The sequence below is a fragment of the Amblyraja radiata genome, chromosome 2 (genome assembly GCF_010909765.2).
Source record: "Amblyraja radiata isolate CabotCenter1 chromosome 2, sAmbRad1.1.pri, whole genome shotgun sequence".
Taxonomy (NCBI): domain Eukaryota; kingdom Metazoa; phylum Chordata; class Chondrichthyes; order Rajiformes; family Rajidae; genus Amblyraja; species Amblyraja radiata.
The window spans coordinates 92,482,828-92,505,909 of NC_045957.1; the positions used below are offsets into that span (position 1 = coordinate 92,482,828).

At 40.3% G+C, this 23,082-nt stretch overlaps 1 protein-coding gene across 1 annotated transcript in view; it reads right to left on the reverse strand.

The window, feature by feature from the left end:
- Positions 1-23,082, reverse strand: part of cntnap2 (contactin associated protein 2) — a 1,677,584-nt gene that overhangs the window by 848,548 nt on the left and 805,954 nt on the right. The window contains exon 9 of the mRNA XM_033050359.1: positions 3,210-3,359. Coding sequence (XP_032906250.1) covers positions 3,210-3,359 — 150 coding nt within the window. The remainder of the gene's footprint in view (positions 1-3,209; positions 3,360-23,082) is intronic.

Below are 23,082 nucleotides of genomic sequence, written 5' to 3' on the forward strand. Positions count from 1 at the left end.
AATCTTCGCACGCCACCTGCGTGATGCGCAAATGACGCCCATGTGGGACAGGCCCTTAAGGGTGCCAGAAAATCAGTGCTGGACCTGTATCTTTGCACTAATTGTTGTACGCTATAAAACAACACTCCAATCTACCTCACATACCAGCCTCTCCCCCTTCCCCTCTCCACTCCATCTACACTCCATGCTACCTCAGGAAAGGAGCCATCAAGGACCATTCAATTAATTCCCTCTTATGCTTCTTCATCAGGCAGAAAATTAAAAAAGACTTGAAAGCACCTACCAGCCGACTCAATCAGCTGTTATCAGACTATTGAATGAAACTTTCTTAAACAAAGTGTGCAGTCTCGATCTCCGAAGCTACCTCAGTCTCGATCTCCGAAGCGACCTCATTGTATTTCATCTGCACTTTCTCTGTTTCTGTCGTGCTAAAATGCTAAAACACTTTATTCGGTACTCTGGTATTTTTCTCTTTGCCTTCCCGATTGTAGTTTTATGCATGTCGTGAGTGTACGCAAGTGTATAGTGTGATTGACTGCAGAGTACACAAATAAAGTTTTTCCCTATACAGTATCTTGCTACGTGACAATAATACAAATATGAATAACAAAGTTTTACAGAGCATCAATATGACTTCTTGACACTTCTCCTTGAGGCTCTGTCCGATGTGGGCAAACATATCACACATAATTTTTACCACTCTACCTACTTGTGGTTCTACCTTCAATGAGCTATGGACTTGGATCCCAGGATTCTTTTGTGAAACAGTGCTGATAAGGAACCTGCCATTAACTGTATATGTAGGTACATGTGAGAATGAAGTACCATTAAGAATTTGACCTTTCAAAGTACAACACTTCACACTTGTCAGGATTAAACTTTATCTGCCATTTCTCCACCCATATCTGTAACCGCTCTATATCCTGCTGTATCCTTTGACAATTGCAAACCTTGCAAACGGCTATTCCTTGAAATTCCATTTCAAGCAGGGCGCAAGGCCACCAAATTCAAATGCAGTTTCTTACCACTTCAAGCAGGGTGCAAGGCCACCAAATTCAAGTGCAGTTTCCAACCACTTCAAGCAGGGTGCAAGGCCACCAAATTCAAGTGCAGTTTCCAACCACTTCAAGCAGGGTGCAAGGCTAACAAATTCAAGTGCAGTTTCATACCACTTCAAGCAGGGTGCAAGGCCAACAAATTCAAGTGCAGTTTCATACCACTTCAAGCAGGATGCAAGGCCACCTAATTCAAGTGCTGTTTCATACCACTTCAAGCAGGGTGCAAGGCCACCAAACTCAAGTGCAGTTTCATACCACTTCAAGCAGGGTGCAAGGCCACTAAATTCAAGTGCAGTTTCATACCACTTCAAGCAGGGTGCAAGGCGACCAAATTCAAATGCAGTTTCATACCATTTCAAGCAGGGTGCAAGGCCACCAAGTTCAAATGCAGTGTCATACCATTTCATGCAGGGTGCAAGGCCACCAAATTCAAATGCAGTTCCATACCATTTCATGCATTGTGAAACCACCATAAAACCACCATAACACCACATAAACATCACACTCACAGTTCAGTAGACATTCAGTGTGTTCAGTTGATTCACAGCTCAGACAGAGTCATGACCTCTCCCTCCCCCATCTTGGAGAGACTGAGCCACACCCATATTTCCGGGTTTTATAATCTCTCCCCCCTCCCACCGGAAGGGGTGTAACTTTCATGGCGTAATTGACAGGAGAGAGATTCTCAACATTTTTTTAAACACTAATAACACTTTTATTTTTCATTGATGGGAAGAATCTTCTGCACCTGTTGAACGGAGGGGGACTGAGTAACATGGCCAAAAATCACAGCCATAAGTGGTAGTGTTTTATCTAAAATCAATATACAGTGCAAACAGGAAGTTGTCAAGTTTAGACTTTTAATCATTTGCTATTTAAAACCAACCACCACCAACCATTTGCTGTGCTTTATTTCAAACCAACCACCACCAGCCATTTGCTGTGCTTTATTTCAAACCAACCACCACCACCAACCATTTGCTGTGCTTTTTCAAACCAACCACATTTTCAAACCACATTAAGGGCACTCAAGGTCAGTAAAACTACACTCACAGTTTAGTAAACATGTGTTCAGTGTTATTCGCAGCTCAGACTGAGAGACGTGACCCTCTCGGTCCCTCATCTTGCAGAGACTGACTGAGGCACTCAACACTTCTGGGTTTTATAGTCCCTCCGGAAGGGGCGTGGCCTTCAGGAGAGAGAATCTCAACATTATATAAACTAATAACTCTTTTATATTTAATCGATGGGAAAAATACTCTTGTCCTGCACAGCGGAGGGGGACTCTGAATAAGATGGCCCAAAATCACAACCGTAAGTGGCAAGTTTTTTTCTAAAATCAATATACAGAACAACAGGAAGAGGTCAAGATCAGACTTTTAGTAATATAGATAGATGAAACAACAAAAGTCCCAGCACTAAATCGTGCAGAGCACAACTAGTCACATACCTCCAGCCGGATTGACACCCTTCCACTACTCCCCTCTGTCTTCTATGGGTAAGCCAGTTCTAAATTGAAACTACCAAATCATCAAGGAACCCGTGTACATTACTCTTATTTAAGGGACATTGGCAAATGCCTCACTGTCCATGTCAACATCATCCACTGCCCTATCCTTAGCAATCACCTTCATCACCTCCTAAAAAACTCAATCAAGATTAACTTGCACAATAAACATTCAACACAAATAGAATTCAACCTGTACCAAAGTTCCACAAAACTTTATCTTATTCTCGCCTTGAAACACAGTGGTGAACTTCACTGTGTGGAAAAAAAAAATCAGACCTCTGATTGGGATATTGGGTGTGATCAGGAATTTACAATATGGATAATTGAAAGCAAGCACAGCATTGTACATCTCTGCTGTTTAGCACTTTCCAGTCTATCTTGGGCTATAAATAGGCCACTATCACTTGAATGAAAAATTCAAATGAATTATTTGTTAAAGATTTCAAATTACTTTTATTCAATAAATTATATTCTGTCATGCTTATTAATTCTGCTACTCGTTTTAAAATGATCAAAGGTTACCAACTTGAAATGTTTTTCACTCCTGCCTTATGTGCAGGATATGCCAATATTTTTAGTTTTTACTTTCAAACAATCAATATGCTCAAGAAGTTCACAGAATATTCATTTGTTTATGGTACCTCCAAAATAATATTGATCTCCAGTCTTGACTTGCATTGGACTGTTTGTTCGAACAGCAGAAGCGTCATCACCATCAATACTGAGAATGGCAAAATTTTCTTTAGCAAGAAATCGGACTGTGTGCCATTGACCATCATTGAGCCCAAAACCTGAAATGAGATAAAGGAAAAAAAATCATCAACAATATGTTTTTGCCAGTTCAATGCTACTGGAAGATGTAAGCAATTTAAAATATAGAATAATCCAACCCTTAATGTGCAGACATTTGCTTTGCCTTTCTGGAAATTCAAGCACAAATTAGAACAAGTCTCTCTCACAAAACTGGTGAAAAACTTTGAAAGCCAGCTAAACTGTGCCAACTTAATCAGCAATCAAAGCTGTCAGATATTCTGCAAATCTGAAACTGTTCAAAGCTAGCTATTAAAATATTTAAGTAATTACCAAACAAAACATTTCAGTACACTTCAACAATTGAATCAACTAAAAATTTTAAATAAACTAAGACAATAAAAATCTTGTTAATGAGAAAAACAGCATGTACTTGCTTGGACAACTGTGGGTTGAGTAGGGAAAACTAACGTGGATTATTGAAGAAAAAATGGGTTTAAACAATGTGGAAGACATTTTTGCTGCTGCACAGTGAAGACTAGTGAGGAAGAAGCAGTTAATGTGAAGCATATATAGACTTCCAACTGGTGTTTGGCAAAGAACCACATAATAGGTTTATCTTAAAGATTGGAACAAAAGGGGCTACAGATGGCTGAATAGAAATGACTATGACATGAAACAAAATGCAGAAAGGAATGCGAAGTTGGCCAATAGTGCCCACAGGAAATATCATGCACATAGGATCACTGTTTTCTAATAATATATATCGATGACCTAGATATGCATGCACAGACCATAATTTCTGAATTTGCAGATGGTGTAAAACTGGAAATCAGAGTGAACTGTAAGGTGGATACCAATGGACTCTAAGATGTGTGTGTGTGTGTGTGTGTGTGTGTGTGTGTGTGTGTGTGTGTGTGTGTGTGTGTGTGTGTGTGTGTGTGTGTGAGTGTGAGTGTGTGTGTGTGTGTGTGTGTGTGTGTGTGTGTGTGTGTGTGTGTGTGTGGGGGGGGGGGGGGGGGAGGGGGGGGGAAATAAGCAGATATATGGCAGTTGAAATTTAATGAAGAAAACATTTTGGTCGGAAGAGTAAGGAGAATTGGAGGGCACAAATATGAAAGTTAACAGGAACCCATATAATTGGATGGATATATGCACGAATTATTTAAAAAAATAGGAGAGCAGGTTGAGAAAATGAAAAAGTATATGGAACTCAAAGCTTTATAAATTGAGCCTTGAAAGAAAGAACAAGGAACTCATGCTAAACCTTTATCGCACAACTGGAATAAAGAGCAAAAAACAAAATGCTGGAGGAACTCAGCAGGCCAGGTAGCATTTTTGGAGGGAAATGGACAGGCAATGTTTTGAGTCATGACCCTTCTTTAAACTCAGAGAGCTCATTTGAAGCATACTTTCAGGGTTCACACTGAAGTGGGAAAAATGGAGACACAAGAGTGAAATAACGAGCCCAGTTCTAGACATCACATTTTAGGAGAGGTATGAAATCCTTATAGACGATATAGAAAAGATTTGCTGAAATGATAACAGGGACACAGAACTTAGATGAGTCATCCTTGGAACAGAGGAGAATGAGAGAGAATCTGGCCAGGCTAGATAATAATCACAAAGTTGTCAGACACATGAGACAGAGAAAAATTACGCCCAAGCATCAAGAACCAAATGATATAGAAAGAAAGTAACAGGCAGCAAACAGATGAGTTACGAAGAAAATGTATTTAAGGACAGTAAGTAGTTGGCATTTAAAGTATACTTTTGGACGACAGTAAGATAATTCTACTCTGGGATTCAAGACAGAACTGTAGAAGTCCTTGAAAGGAAACAAATTACAAAACTATAGGGAGAGTGTTGGTGAAAAGGACTGACTGGAATTCTCATACATAGAATCAGCATGCCATTGATGGGCCTAATGGTCTATTTCTATGCTATAACATTTCTATAATTCCTGCATCCATCATTGCTTTCAGTAGTACATTCCAGATCCAGACAACTCACTAAAGAAAGTCTGATTGGTAAAATGTTGCTGAAAAACTGCTGGGAAATGACCATATAACCATATAACAATTACAGCACGGAAACAGGCCATCTCGACCCTTCTAGTCCATGCCGAACACATAATCTCCCCTAGTCCCATATACCTGCGCTCAGACCATAACCCTCCATTCCTTTCCCATCCATATAACTATCCAATTTATTTTTAAATGATAAAAACGAACCTGCCTCCACCACCTTCACTGGAAGCTCATTCCACACAGCTACCACTCTCTGAGTAAAGAAGTTCCCCCTCATGTTACCCCTAAACTTCAGTCCCTTAATTCTCAAGTCATGTCCCCTTGTTTGAATCTTCCCTACTCTCAGTGGGAAAAGCTTTTCCACGTCAACTCTGTCTATCCCTCTCATCATTTTAAAAACCTCTATCAAGTCCCCCCTTAACCTTCTGCGCTCCAAAGAATAAAGCCCTAACTTGTTCAACCTTTCTCTGTGATGATCTTTGACATAATCTATTACATCATATAAACAATGAATCAGTGTTTTTTTCCCCTTTCTAGACACTTGCAACTTGATACATTACCAGGAAAGATAAAAGCCATAATTCTGCACTGCTGATTTGTAAATGTGGCTCTTTGACAGAGTAAATGCCAGTGTCACCCAAGATCTGGTGAATGTAACTTCAAAAAGCATTGACGCTTTCGGATAGAGTATAAACTGACACTATCCTTGAAAAACTGACACTATTTCAAAACTGTCACTTAGATTTTCAAAGACATTTATGTCACGTTATTTAAAATATTTAGATATATTCTCAAGATGTTTGCAGATTTATTAGAGGGGTATTTTGGTCAGATATCATATCAATGCTTATGTTCTCTTTTGTGAAAGATGATTCTGCCTCGAAAAAGGTGATAGTTTTTTAGTCTACATTTGCTGCAAATCAGATGTAATGCAGAAGTGAGCATGCTGCATTACCATTGTAATTCTTAAATCAATTAACCAAACAATATCTCATTATGTTTGGAAAGGATTATTGACCCAATTGTTCAAACTTTAATTTAAAGGAGGCATATTCCTGATTTACTTTTTTTCAGAACTTTTCTAAATAATCTGAATTTGATGAGTAACAAATTTTAATATTCTTCCAAAAAACAATGCACAACATTTGTAAAGGTTTCTAATATAGAAAATCTATTTAATAATAATTGAAGAAATTTGAAAACAAAAATGAAGTACAATGCAAATTTGACTACAAATAATACAGTGCAAGTTGAAAATATGTGCTGCAATATATGTAAAGTCAATGTTTTCCATAACAATTTAGAGAGGCAGAATGAATCACCAATATAACCATGGAAATAATTACTGGCTCTTTTTGTTAAAGTGAATGAGGATTTAAATTAACTTGGGGATAAATCTCTATATTTCTGAAACCCTCTAGAAATGGCTCACTAATTACAACAAATAGTTTCACAATGGAAAAACTAACCAACCATAACATTTTCAACCACATAAAAAAAAAAGCGTGATAACAAAAAAATCTCTTGACAGATGTTCATTATATTTGGAACAAAATCTCATGCTAATCTTTAAGGAACAAAAAGATAGTTCCTGAAACTTGAAAGTATGATCATTTATCCAAGCTCCAACTTCAATCACAGTTCAGTAGTCCATTAATTTAGTAATTAATTGTAAACGCCAAGCACTCCAAACCAATAGCTCCGCTAAAGTGAAATCATTGTTCAAAATAATTAGTTCACTAAATTGAATTAGTCTTTGCAATTCAGGTGCAAACAATAATTTTCTGGAAGGAATTTAAGTCACCATTCATAAATTATTCAGGCAACCTCTGATATCTGATTATTATGAACCTCAAATAAATTATGCAGGAGCACCAATAAAAATAAAATTCATACAGAAGCTACAAAAATGCTAATTTTCATTTCTATCTTCAATTCAGAAACAAACAATGAGTGAATAATTATTGCCACATGAGATTAAGTTGTGCAACCTTGCACAGCTCGGAAGTTGCTTGATCTCACAAGAGAGTTCTTCTCAACTCGGCTAAACCTTGTCACAATTGCTTGTCACAATACTCCTTATGGGTTGCTGCAAATGCTGCCATGGTAAAAAAAAAACCATGTCTGAGCAATTTCTTAGGATCCATTGCAGCTCAGATGAATCCTTGACACTTGTATATTCCTTGCTGCAATCAGCCTTAGTTTCCATGTAAAAATGGCAATAGACAATGGACATTGTTGAATATATCACTCTATACATTATTAGACATGTTCGAACAAATAATTGAAATATTTTTTTTTAAATCCAAAGCTAGTTCGAGTACATTTTATTCCTAAAACTGATAGTATTTCTTTGTGTACTTCTCTCTTTGTGTGAAAGAAACCAGCTAGGTATCCCATTACAAAGAATCCAACACAGGGAACTGCTTTGCATTGAATTTTTACTTCTGAGACCTGACTTCATATTCTATCCCAAACTTATGGGGGCATTGTCCTGCTTCAGACTTTCTCTCATTCTCTTTGTCATAAAGAAACTGGAGCAAATTAACCTGTCAGTTTAGATGTGGCTCTGAACAGAATGAATCTCCAAGAACGAACCTGTCCGTGACTGAAGTAATAATTGGAGCAAAATTTGTAGCCTTTCATTGTTAATCCTCAAGGGCGGCCGATGAGAAATGAAGGAACTGAACTGCTAAGTAGGGAGTCATCACCATGTTTAGGAATATTGACGGTGGATTTATTTGTTTTGTGCGACCAAATTCCGCATACATTTTTTGGGATAATCTAGGAAAATGGTTAAAGAGAGCAAAATAATGTTTATGCTTTGAAGTAATGCTGCATTTAACATCAATGGAGTCACCTGATTTAAAAAGTGGAACACTACCATTAATCAATTTGAGAGCAAAATCCACCAGAATTTTATTTAAATTAGTTGGAAAGATGAAAGTAATACTTTGCTGTCTACATTTACCATAGTTATACAGTAAATAAAAGCACAGTGGTATCATGTGGCATGCAGTGTGCTTGTATATCAGATTTCATTCATTAGAACAGCTGCTAGATGCTGATACTGAGATGAATCCTTCAGGATCGCAGGTCATACAAAGAATTTCAATGAACTATGAGAATGAGCAGTCTTAAGAGAATCACTTCCTGCAAACTATCTGTTGCAATCAGTTACACACTAGTAAATATGCTTTACTTTTGAATGCTGAGGATTGGGACCATACTGATTCACAGTAATTACTACAATAGAAAGCAACAATATTGGTTGCTTTGACTTGAACGCGTCTCATTGAATTTGAATGAAATGAATAAGAAAATATTTATTGTGACATAATCCTATCTGAAAGGACAATACTTGTTTCGTTGTCAAGCATTTAAAACTGCAATTATTAAATTCCTTTTGTCATCAAATGATTAAGGAATATGGCAGTCAGAGGGAAAAGGATAAGTGTGATCTTTTGAAAGATTTTTCAGTCTTAAGACTTTTTGAAGGATTAAGTCCATCTGATATCCTACCACTTCTCTGTTATATTATGTTGGTCCCGGGTTCTGTCCTGACCTCAGGTACTGTCTGTGTGGAATTTGCACATACTCCCAATGACCGCGCGGATTTCCTCCGGGTGCTCCGGTTTCCTCCCACATCGCAAAGATGTGCGGGTTTGTAGGTTAATTGGCTTCTGTAAAGTATGTAGGGAGTGGATGCAAAGGTGGGATGACATAGAACTAGTGTCAATGGGTGATCAATTATCGGCATCGACCCAGTGGGCCAAAGGGCCTGTTTCCATGATGAAACTTTCAATCAATCAATCAATAATCAGATGAGCAATGAGATTGATGAAATGCAGCACTGGCTGTATTCCTGTTGCTTCACAGACCTATACATTCCCTCCCAAAACGTATCCTCCCTCAGCCTTCTCCACTCCAAGAAAAACACACTGAACTTTTCTCATCTCTCTTAGTTGTTCAGATGCTTCATCCCACGCTGCATATGGTGAATCTTCTCTGCATCCTCCTCAGCACAATCATGTTCTCGTTTGAGGGCATCTGCCAGAACTGTCAACAATATTCCAGCTGCGACCCAACATGTTTTACAAAGATGTAACTTAACTTCCATGTTCTTACACTCAATGTCCCAGCTAATGAAGGCAAGTATCCTGGATGCCTTCTTTGCCGCCCTATGCTGCTGCCCTCAGGATCTGTGGATTTGTAGTACTACCATTTACTGTGTATATTGCACCAATAATAATCCACCCGAAGTGCATCACCTTCCGTAGGCGCAGAATGGCAGCCACGCTTCAGTCAGTCTGCCCCAGGGCAGCTGTGGCTACAGAAGTAGCTTACCACCACCGAGTGTGACTGAGGAGTGAATGAATAAGGCGATGTAAAGCGCCTTGAGTATTAGAAAGACGCTATATAAATCCCATCCATTATTATTATTATTATTACCTTGCACTTTCAGGATTAACCTCCATATATCATTGCTCTGCCCATTTTATTAGTTTATGAGCGCATCCTGTCGGTGGTGGCGGCCTGAAGAACTCGCTGCCTCAGGGACCACAACGTGAGCCGCAACAACGGGCGTGTCAATCAGACCGTGCGGTGGGTGAAGAAGGGCTCGCTGGTGCACCTTGCGAGTCGTGTGACATCACAAGCTGGGCTGGTGTGCGAGTCAGGACCCGGGGCTGAAGAGGTGCGAGCCAGGATGATGTCTGCAGATCCGTCTGCTATAACCAAAATCTGTCTTTAAGGGGTTAGTTAAAATGAGGGTTTATTGTATATCCATATCTACCCGATCTAGCCCAATAATATTTTTTAAATACTTCAGTTTAGTACATTGTCACGTGTACCCGGGTACATCTGATAGTTTACCTATCAACAAGTATATTCTAGATTATAAAGAAGGGTCAGCTTAGTTAAAATACATTCGATGCTCCAGCTAGGAGCTTGGATGAGTTTGAAATAAAGCATCCATTTTCAGCAGTTCTTATAGAGGAATTTCATACAGATTGGATAGAGGCCATTTGGCCCAATGTGTCCCATTTGAAAACAGCGATGAGGTACAGGTGCTTATTATAGGATTTGGTCCAACTGTGATAATTTCCCAGCCTAGATACTGCACGGCCTGCAGGGATGTTTGGAGAAGCAGACCGAGGCCCATGTGCCAACTGCACTTGTTCTAGATGGTAGAAATCCCATGCTTAGAAAGGGTTTTTTGATTTTAAAAGACACTTGGACAGGGAAGGTTTAGAGGGATACGGGCGAATTGCAGACAAATGGGACTAGCTTCGTCCATCTTGGCCAGCATGGACAAGTTGGGCCGAAGAGCCTGTTCCGCTGCTGATTGACTATGACTCTAAACCTTGGCAATTTTGCTGAAGGGCATTTTGTGCTAATACATGCAATCACCTCACTGATGAAGTAAGCAAGAGTATTAAGATGGCAGATATCACTGCATTGGACAACCTCAGCCTTCTGGAGTGGAGACAAAGGAGACTACCTGTAATGGAATCTGGAGCCTAAACCAAACTGCTGGAGGTGTTCAGTGGGTCAGAGAGTGTCTGTGGAGACATAGGGGTAGTCAACAGTTTTGAACATCTTCCAGCAAATTATTTTGTTTGCTTCAGGTTTCATGTGTTTATGTTGTACTCACTCACTCACCTACATTCTGTCACACTCATGTACCTCACAGATGAGTCGAATGCTCCAGCGTACCCAGCATCTTACCTGTTCCTACAGCCATGTAATTTACATGACGCGACAACTAATCCATCAATGACTTCTTCTAGAATCGGGATGGTGAGGGACATCAAAATACTGGATACTGGACTTTCTAACCAACAGACCCCAGTCTGTTAGGTTAGACAAGCACACCTCTTCAACCCTCACCCTGAACACCGGTGTTCCACAGGGCTGTGTGCTGAGCCCCCTCCTCTACTCCCTCTTCACCTACGACTGCACACCTGTACATGGTACTAACACCATCATCAAGTATGCAGATGATACAACGGTGATTGGCCTCATCAGCAACAACGATGAGTCGGCCTATAGGGAGGAGGTCCAGCTCCTAGCAGCATGGTGCGCTGACAACAACCTGGCCCTTAACTCCAAGAAGACCAAGGAGCTCATTGTAGACTTCAGGAAGTCTAGGGGCGGCACGCACACCCCCATCCACATCAACGGGACGGAGGTGGAACGTGTTTCCAGCCTCAGGTTCCTGGGGGTCAACATCTCCGATGAACTCTCTTGGACCCACAATACCTCAGCTCTGGTCAAGAAGGCTCACCAGCGTCTCTTCTTTCTGAGGAGACTGAAGAAGGTCCATCTGTCTCCTCAGATCCTGGTGAACCTCTACCGCTGCACCATCGAGAGCATCCTTACCAACTGTATCACAGTATGGTATGACAACAGCTCTGTCTCCGACCGGAAAGCACTGCAGAGGGTGGTGAAAATTGCCCAACGCATCACCGGTTCCTCGCTCCCCTCCATTGAGTCTGTCCAAAGCAAGCGTTGTCTGCGAACGGCGCTCAGCATCGCCAAGGACTGCTCTCACCCCAACCATGGACTGTTTACCCTCCTACCATCCGGGAGGCGCTACAGGTCTCTCCGTTGCCGGACCAGCAGGTCCACGAACAGCTTCTTCCCTGCGGCTGTCACACTACTCAACAATGTACCTCGGTGACTGCCAATCACTCCCCCCCCCCCCCCCCCAGACACTCCTCCCACAGGAAAAACACTATGACTGTATGCATGTAAATAGATTTATTTATTTATTGAAATCATATTCTATGTCGCTCTTCCAGGGAGATGCTAACTGCATTTCGTTGTCTCTGTACTGTACACTGGCAATGACAATTAAAGTTGAATCTGAATCTGAATCTGAAAAAGAAATGGGGAGGCTCACTCTCGCTTGAAATAACAATGGGCTGATACTCATACTGTGTAAAAAACATTGGCTGAGTCACATGTCCAGGTTTGGATGTTAGCCAGCTCATTGTGCATGGGGGTCTTATCTGAATATTTGGTGAGAACGCTTTAGCATTCCCAGACAGTATCATATAGCACGTTTGGGAAACGGCATTTATTCCATCCATTGATTTAAATTAGTGGCAGTGCAACATTTCGTGTAACATCTTGAACTGTTCTTTAATCAATCTTTCTTTCTTTGTTCCCAGCAATTCAATAGACAAACAACACTCGATCATCCCAGCATATTTTCATTTCTAAATCTCATTTGTAATCAAATATTCCTCCAATTTTCATTGTGCAAATGAAAATCTATTCCCAATATCTGTTATTCCAGGGACAAAAAAATAAATGTATTTCATCTTCCTGAATAACTATTAATTAGCAAATACTTTTGACCTCCAAATCAATGTTCGTGGTCCAGTTTAGGATTAAACACACAAAAGAGCTAACTGTTCGAGTACTAAATGCAGAATGAAAAATATATAAAGCCCAAGGAAATGGTGCAACATTGATTCCCTTGGGTGTTAGTGGAGATCAATGTAAACAGTTTTGAACAACTGAAGAAGGGGTTCCCGACCCAAAACTTCACCCATCCTTTTTCTCCAGAGATGCTACTTGACCAGCTGAGCACATTGTGTCTATCTTGAACAACTGACATATTGTTCACAATATGGTGGATTGATATTAAATTATCCTGATTATCAAGTTTTGTTATTGGTTGATAATGATAGGATAAGAGGAACAAAAATAATTACGGCAATTCAGAAAAATAAAGTCTTTACACAGAAGGAAGTTAAAATTCAAAATTGGCTATCATAAACCTGAGGTGAAATCAATGTTTAAACATAGAAAACAGACATAGAAAATAGGTGCAGGAGTAGGCCATTCGGCCCTTCGATCCTGCACCGGCATTCAATATGATCATGGCTGATCATCCAACTCAGTATCCTGTACCTGCTTTCTCTCCATACCCTCTGATCCCTTTAGCCACAAGGGCCACATCTAACTCCCTCTTAAATATAGCCAATGAACTGGCCTCAACTACCTTCTGTGGCAGAGAATTCCAGAGATTTACCACTCTCTGTGTGAAAAATGTTTTTCTCATCTCGGTCTAAAAGATTTCCCCCTTATCCTTAAACTGTGACCCCCTGTTCTGGACTTCCCCAACATCGTGAACAATCTTCCTGCATCTAGCCTGTTCAACCCCTTAAGAATTTTGTAAGTTTCTATAAGATCCCCTCTCAATCTTCTAAATTCTAGCGAGTACAAGCCAGTCTATCCAGTCTTTCTTCATATGAAAGTCCTGACATCCCAGGAATCAGTCTGGCGAACCTTCTCTGTACTCCCTCTATGGCAACAATGTCTTTAGGTTTTTTGCAACTAAAGACATTTGAAGAGCATTTGGAAGCAAGGAGATTGATCAAGATGACCTGAACCCATGGAAATTCTTCTGCAGTGTGCTTAATTAAATTGAAGCAACAGAGAGTGTCTGAGCATAGCACCTGCCCAGAGATGTCTTGCAATGACAAGAAAGGCAGTGAGACTTGGATGTTCAACCAGAGGTCTTTGCAAAATCCTTGAAATTCTTGTGTGTTGTAGAGCTGATAAATCAGAAATCAGAGAGTTAAGAAATCGGAGAATAAATAGTCTAGCCTCAAGAGACTCAAAGGTTGAGAGAGTCATCAGGAATTGGTGGGTCTGGGTGGGGTAAAAGGGCATTTCAGTGTGAGGGAGATAAGGCAGAACAACTAAAGATAAATAAGCATCGTGCTGGAAAGAATGTCTCCAGATAGTGTACCTCAGACAACATGTTTCAATTACTCAATTACTAGTCCAAACCATCATTTTTAGGTATTGTGGATGTGAACATCAAGTGAACAGCACAAGAGTGACTCAAGGCTGGAAATGCACAACAGAATTTCTGGAGTAAGTAATAACAGCCCATAAATAGGTCCAAGGTGGCACACAACTCAGGTGACTCTTCCTGCGCCAGTCACAGAAGCAGATGTGCAATCACGCTTTACCGTTCCTCCACTCTTTTAAATCCCTACTCTGACAGCAACATTTCTCACGATACCTTATCTTGAACTGAACGCTATTCATGTTATTCCCTTTTCCATGAATCTATGCACTGTGGATGGCTCGACTGTAATTATGTATTGTCTTTCTGCTGACTGGTTAGCACACAACAAAAGCTTTTCTCTGTACCTCGGTACACGTGTTAATAAACTAAAGTAAATGGTCATTCACATGGTTCACTCCAGGAAGAAGAGTCTCCCAACCCCTGCAGAGTAGTTATTAAGATGGCTGATCCGTGGGCGGTTGTTGCTGGGACGCAAGTCGGGGCCTGATCAACCCCGGCTGGGTCACCTGGGCAAGGGTGTCTGATGTTGTGAGACCCGAAACACCCGATGACCCCAGGTCACATCACTGAGGATGCGTCCCAGCGCATCTAGATGTATATTTTTCACACTGAAGTCTGGCTCAGCCACTGGCACCTAGGAATAGACTGGGTGACAACCAAGAATAGTTTGGTGACTACTGGAGAGACAGTTGACGGCACGGAAAGACCGCACCTGGGAAAGGCTGGGTTAGCACGCCAGTCTGTGTCATTAGTGAGAAAGACACCCAATAGAGCTAGGGAAAGGCCTAATGAACCACCGTGCCAGCGCATCTAGAAGATGTATATTTTTCACATTTGCCTAGCATTGAAACAGAATGTCTCATGCAATTGAATTTTGTGGCAATAATAATTAAAGGCTCCTGTACAATTGCATCTGCCTTGTGCATATTCTTTCCCCAAAATGAGCGAATAAACAATGAAGCTGCACACTCTGGCAGTGCTTTGTTTTACCTTTGAGTAAGTGGAAATTTAAATAAGGAAAAGTTATTGTAATGCCTCTGAGAAAATAATTCAGTGTTTTTCATTTCCGTACTTCATTATTTATTCATCAGCAGCAATGACTGATTTATTGCAATATTTTCCATCATTTTGCTTCCGCACAGACAATTTTTTAAATTATCTTTTCCCTAGTTGATCTGCAAAACTTTTCTTTTGAGATTGTCCTCAAATGCTATACACTGAATTATACTATTCAATGACAGTTGTGAATAGCAAATTTTGCAGAGATTATTCCACCACGCTATTTCATTACCCATTACCAATCACTTAAAATGTCATAGCATCGAATTTCCATCCATTAGTGAGGTTAATGGAGTTCATGTTATTTCTGCGAAAACATCACAATAACGAGGTGAGGGGCAGATGTTTGGATAAATATCAAAATACTGCCGATTGATTGCATTACTGCATGAAATAGAAATTAAAAAATGCATCATGATGCTTGGCTCAGCATTGAAATGCCATGAGATTGCTGCATTTGTGCAATAGTTAAGGCCTAATCTTATAAAGATACTGGTGTAGCGGCGCCTGCTGGCGCAGGCAGGTATCGAACCCGGCGTTCGGAAGCCGCGGTCACGTGACTCGGGAGGGGCTGCTTGTTTTTGCATGGTTTTGCTTTTGCGCGGCAGTTCAGCACTGACCACCGATGTGGCCAGACGTGTCAAGAGAACCTGTTTACTGAAAAGTGAATTTTCGAATAAAGATTTGTTTAAAAATTCAGTTGTCATTCTTGAGACCGCCAAACTGGATTATTATCGTGCATTTTTGATAACCTTGTTGCTTAAAAACTATATTTCAATCAATTTTAGCCATTTTTGATGTGTTAAAACATCATTATGCGAGCAACATACGAACATTAGTTTGGGCCTTTATGTGAGAATCGTGAGATTGGTTAAAAGAAAAAGCTTCAAATAGCATTGGTGCAGTTTACGAACAGAAAGCATCACCAGATTGAGATTGAGGTGTTGTACCTGACAGGATCAACCTCAATATTGCACCCTTCCCTTGCTTTGTTGTGCTGTGCAACAGTAAGAGTGTCTCCTCCAGTGAGGCTACTCCAGTGATAAATAGGATGATGCTAGACGTACATGCTGAGCTCAGCACCACGCGAGGTTGCAGAAGACTTTCTTGTTGCTTATTTACAAGGGCCTGCAGGGATCGATACGACTTTATGAGCAAAGGTCACTTTGAGCTAGATTGAGCATTAGCCAATGCAAGAAGAAGGGTCTTGAACCCAGATATCGCTTGTCCGTTCCCCCCAGAGATGCTCCCTGACCCGCTGTGTACTCCAGCACTTGCAGCATTCCAGCATCTCGAGTCCCTCGTCTCCCCATTGGGCATTACCAAGCCTGCCGCTACATTTCACAAGTGTAACCAAAGAGTGTAACTATTTTCAGATTTCTCAAGCACACGTCCCTGCAAGAGCTCAGCGACAAGCTTCTCAACTGCAAAGGTGACAGCTGCTGTGCAGGCACAGATGGAGACCACACAATGTCTTTATGCCACCTTATATCAAAACAAGCTTAAAGATTGGCTTCTCTAAAGGAATAACAATGCCAGCAGGGAACAGCTTGATGTCCTCATTAAGCAGCGAGGTGCAATTCATGAGTGGATTACTGCTACCAGGAGACAAAAGGATACAATCCATGATCAGGCGACAACTGGGGATGGTGCATGTAAGCAGCAAGTTATCCTCACAAGGAGACGCGACTGGCACTGACGCCAATCCACCATTATTTCAATCTCACAACAGAAGCTGGGCTGGGTGAAAGATCCTATATTACACGTATTTCATTCCTGCATCCCTCACTCTTTTGGAATTATCTACAAGTATGAGCTTTCCTCCAGAAAAAGGGAGTTGAATTACTGGGAGCTTCTGCAGGGAATCCATTTGCAGTTGTTTTCTCATCTCTGGGCATGAGGTTGAAATAACGATTAAACACTACTGTTGAATTAAAGTAGGTTGTTGCACTACTGTCTACCCAGTCACTCAAGACATAATGTGAAGTGCCAAGAGATTTGTTGCTTCACAGCATCAGTTACCCGGGTTCAATCCTGAATTGTTTGCACGTTCTGCCCAAAGATCCTATAGCAAGCAAGATAAATCACTCGACGAAAAAGACGTAGTACGGTCATGGGCAGATTCATGGGTAATTTTTGGCCCCATTTCCGTAACCGGCTTCTGCACCAAAGATCCCATAGCAGAGCAAAGATACTTGTGCGGAGACGGAAGCCGGTTACGGAAACATCCTCATAAAAATCATAGTTCTTTTGTAAAAATCTTCTCCTCATTTTCAGAATTATAATTTATTAACACAAACTGTTCCCCCGCAATGTTGATTACGCTGCGAATCGGGTCGGGTCGGGTTACTGAAATGGATGAAAAAAGGGCCCACATTCCGCTCCGTTGCGTACTACACGTCAGCCCATTGCATTTAGAAGGAGTGGTCTATCTTGCTTCGCTATAGGATCTTTGGTTTTCTGAGTTCCCTCCAGCTGCTCCTATAAACCACGTTAGTAGGTTCCACCCACATCCCAAAGACTTGCAGGTTAGTAGGTTAGTTATAACAAAGAAGCTGGTTTTCCAAAGGTTAATAGGTTAATTGGCCACAGTAAATTAGTGGCTAGTTGAGCAATATAATTGAGAAGCAATAGATGGGAACGTGCAAATGTCAGTCATAGGGAAATTAGCAGGGGAATAGCTTGCTTTATGACTCTGCATGGAGTCAATGAGCCAAACAGTTTCTTTCTATGTCATAAGGAAACATATACACAGTAAAGGCATCAATCCACTCACTACCATTGATCCTCCAAAGGCATCCTCATCCCCGTCAAAACAACAACAACAACAACAACCACCTCAGATTGCTTCCTTGGTTGGACCTGAGCAGAAGTCTTAAGCTGCCCCATCTAGGCCAACACCTGTGATTTCTATGGCAACTAAAAGGGAAAGGAATCAGTCCTGCAGGCATCAGATTGCTGTCTTCAAGAAAACAATGTATGTCTGGACATACATTAGGACATTTAAATCCATGTTCAAGGTTAGTATCAGAGAAGATAATAAGATGTGAATAAAATATGATATTTGAAATGTATGTAATATCACCAGGAAGTAAATTGCTTTTCTCAGTGAACAGGGAGATGCCATTTTGAGTACAGTTCAAGTGCATCTTCATTCAGGAAAACTGCACTCTTGTGGCAACTGTTGATTTAGTTGCAGTTCCCATCATGCTTCACCTGGAAAAGGTTATTAATGCCATGCTTTAGTCTAGCGCACTGTCTACGAACTGTCTATGGGGTGGCACGGTGGAGTAATGGTAGAGCTGCTACTGTACAACGCCAGAGACCCTGGTTCAATACTGACGCCGGATACTTTCGGTATGGAGTTTGTACATTCTCCCTGTGACGGCGTGGGTTTTCTTCAGGTGCTCCGGTTTCCTCACACATTCCAAAGGCATGCAAGTTTGTAGTTTAATCACCTTTATAAATTGTGCCCAGTGTGTAGGATAAAACTAGTGTACGAATGATCGCTGGTCCACGCGGACGCGGTGGGCTGAAGGGCCTTTTACCACGCTGTATCTCCAAACTTGACTCTAGTGTGGACTTTCAACAGTGATATAAAACATTTCTTCCACTAATTTGATTTGAAATATAGTTTCTCTTTACCTTGTCTCCAGTGAGAAACTAGTAGTATAAAGTGAAAACCCCGCAGTCAGCCAAGTACAGAGAAGCCCCATCTTACAATCATTCAGGTTATAGAAATTCATCCTTGCAGAACTCACTAATAACTACCAAAAAATCTGATATGAAATAAAATATATTATTTTTCAATGTTTTTTTCTTGATGCATGCGCAAATGACATGACTTTTTGTTCTGGAAAATCGCAATACCTGTTATTTCTAGGAATGATTCACTCCCCCCCATAACTTGCTTGTAATTAACTCCAACTGGCTTAGATTCCAACCAGCAGACTTACAACTTGTGACACTTGGGAACACAAATCTCTGGATTCTGCTAAGGGGTGATCTTTTTATCAGAGCATGCAGTGGCCTAGTCCCATAGAGTAACAATCGTTGGACTATTCTCTGAGCTACATGCAAACTGCCGTAGGGTCATTCAGATCAGTGAGTTGAGCATCTAGCTCCAGGAATGGTGTGGGGAAATGGATTTCAATTCACAGATCACTTGAACAAGTGCAAGAGAAAAGAGGGAGCTATTCCATTGGGATGGGCTTCACTTAAACTTGGCCGGTACGAGTGTCCTTGGCAAATGAAATGTCTGTGGCTGTAGATAAGACTTTAAACTAAATTGTGTCAGTGGGTAAGAGTGCTGATAAGAGGAAATTTGGAAAGTTACAGAGAAAGGACAAACCACAGGCCTGGGTAGCAAAATGGATAATGATACTCAGAATCACACTGAGCATACAAACAATCCAATAATCTCCAATTAGAGTTAGAGCCAGGAAAATGGTACAAGACGCATGTGAAAGTTATTTTGTATGTATCATAACCACATTTGTAACAGGATAGATGAATTAATGTCTGAAATAGAAATAAATGGGTATAATCTAACAGCCTTTCAGGTGATGTGGTTGTAATGCAATCACATCTGGGAATTAAACATTTCCAGGAAACTTCAATTTTAGAAGAGATAAGCAAAATGGAAATAGGAGCACGAATAGGTCTGATAATAAAGATTGTTTAGAGAAAAAAGGTTTTAGCTTGGAAAATTAAGAAATTGCATAAGTTTTTAAGAAGCTAAAAAATATGGAGAGGATAAAATACTGGCCAGTGTGTGTGACAGACAGGATTCAGTTATAAAGGCAGGTTAAGCAAAGGTGAGCATACGTCCAATTGAATATAATGTGGAAATATTGGACAAACAACTGGTGTGATCTGGCTATGGGCCCCAATCAGTAATACAGGGTGTAGTGGCCATTTGGCTTGTTTTGCATGACATTAATGATGGCATGTGTCTTTAAATTTTAGACTGCTCGTTATATTGTGGGTGGGATTTATGACGTATTTTAGGGCGTGTTTGGAGATACATTTCTTGTGCAGAAGCTTAGTTGTTAGTTTAGTTTCGGACCAGCATGGAGAAGGTTTACCCTTTGACCATGCGAAGTGTAACAGAGACACGAGAAGTTTTCTAATGTTTAAAGCGATAAGCTGGAGTTTGATGAAGATTATAGTAACGAATCGGAAGAAGTTTGGATGTACCTTATTGTTTTCATCAACAATAAAGAATTTATTCATCAAAAGACTGTGTTTTGAAGACTTATCTGTGAAGAAGCTCTGAAGGTCTCTGACGGTGAGCTCGCATGTGTATAGAAGACATTCCCCTTAACCATGCTCTCCATTTAGCGGCTAGAGGGAGTAATTTCTTGAACGATATAAAAATCTGCCACTACACAGGAAATAAAGATATTGGAGATATATGTAACAAGGGTAATGCAATAATCATGCATGGCTTTAATCCACATTGGCACTCGTTATAGGGTGGAGGACAATTCATGCAGTGAAAAATCATGATTTTTGAGATTATTATTTTGAGATCTGGTGTTGTGCAAAATGAATGGGTCAATTAAATAATCTGAGAGATGGGGTGTATTCAGGGAAGAGTTAGCTACAACGGAGACACATGAAACTGCTGATGCTGGAATCGAGTAAAACACAAAGTACTGGAGTAGCTCAGTGGGTCGGGCAGCATTCTGAATTTTAGAAAGTTAAACAGAAACTACTAGAATTGTACCTGGTAATCCACATGGGTAGCATATAACCAAACAGTATGAACATTGAATTCTCCAACCCTGTTACCCATCTGCTTTGCTGTGCCCTACCATTCCTGCACAATCATTTCTCCCACTATCCTGCCCTCTCTCTTAGCCCCCCCCCCCCCCCCACCCACATCCCCACTCACATATATCCCAATCTCTGGCTTTAATTTTCACTCTTCTTTCACTCCTCTTATCTCTTTATCTGACACCCTTTTGTCCTGTTCTCATCTTTATCCTTTATCTACCCACCTGCCAATCGAACCCCTCGCAACCCATATCCACCCATCACCTGCCAGATTTTGTCCTACTTCCTCCTCTTTTCCAGCTTTCTTTCCTCTCCCACAATTAGTCTGAAGAAAGGTCCTGGCACAAAACATTGTTTATCCATGGCATCCAGTCATGTCCTACCTGGCCCGTTCAGTTATTTCAGCACTAAGGGAGTTAGTCAAGTCTGAGCTCAGGCTTGTGTTTGAAATAAATAAAGCTGTGAGGATATGACACGTGAGTTAGCAGTGGTAGATTGGGGTGGAAAACATAGTGTGTGTGACAATAAACAAACAATGTATAGTTTGTAGCTCACAAAGACGTAAAGGTATTAAAAAAAGCAATAGGACAATTGGTCCAGCTATGATGAAGAAAGTATAGATTAAAGGAGAAAAGCCTGTTAGCCTGAGAAATACACGAAAGAAGCATCAAGTAATTCATATGGAAAGAAAAAGAAATATGGGAGTAATCCTGTGAGATTCATAGAAACAGACTGCAAAAGCTTCAATAAATTTGTAAAATGGAGAAGAACAAATGTTAATTGAGTTCTTTACAGAATGAGATAGGATAAATTATCTTGGGAAAAAATGGAAATGGCCGAGAGATTTCAACAAATATTTTATATCTGACTTCAAAGAAAACACAGAAAAAACCCATCATAAAACATAGTGGAGAAATACAGGTTTAGAGTCTTTGAGGAACAAAGAATTAGTATAAATGTTAAAATGCATTGGTAAATTATTGGGACTGAAGTCGATAAATCCTTCGGATCTGCCTCCAGAATGCTTCCCTAGACTGGAAAGCAGCAAATGTAACCTTACAATAAAAACATAAAATGCTGGAGAAGCTCATTAGGCCAGCGAGCACCTGATGAAAGAAGCAGTTAACGTTATGTGACCAAACTTTCAAATAAAGGAAGGAGAGTGAAATAAGAGCACTTCAGACCCAATTTGTTAGATATTAGAAAAAAGCTTATTTTGAGGAAATGATAATAGGACATAAAAAAACTGACTGTGCTAAAACAACATGGATTTATGAAATGGACACCGTACTTGACACCAATTAAAGCATTTGATGTTGTAATTAGCTATCCTGCTAATTACAACATCAGGAGAGAGTAAATAAATATATTAGCAATTTCAAAAGATCTTCAATAAGGAGCAAAAGATAAACATATTGGGTGCATGAAATTTGGATAATATAAAAGTGTTAGAAATAACAGGCAAAACAGAATAGAGATGAATAAATAAATAGTTTTTTTGGGGTTATTGGACCGTGATTAGAAAGGTGACAAAGGATTAGTGGTAGACCCACAGTTGTTCACAATGCCAAGAGTCAAGAGTGATTTATTGTCATACATCTCGAAACAGAACAATGAGATTCTTACTTACCTGCATATCTACAATTGGGTTGAGGGAAGCAAACGGGATATTTCTAAGTTTACTAATCACACAAATATACTGTAGTTGCCATAATGTGTTATTGAGGAAGATGTAGAGTGCTTTAGGATTAGATGGACAAACTTGAAAATGGGTGAGAACATGAAGACAGAATATAATTTTAGAAATCTTTAAGATAATCGACTTTGGCAAAAAATAAATCAGTATCTTTTTGAATGATGAGAGATTGAACGATATTGGTTTCAGATGGACCAGAGTGTCTGCATACAAACCACTGAATGATAATGTACAGAGAGATGTGCAAGAAATTCGACAGCTAACACTTAATTGTCAGGAGATTGAAGTACAGGAGTAAAGGCATATTATCGGAATGAAATGGACCTCTGAGGTATTGTGTGCAGGTCTGCTCTTCTTACCGA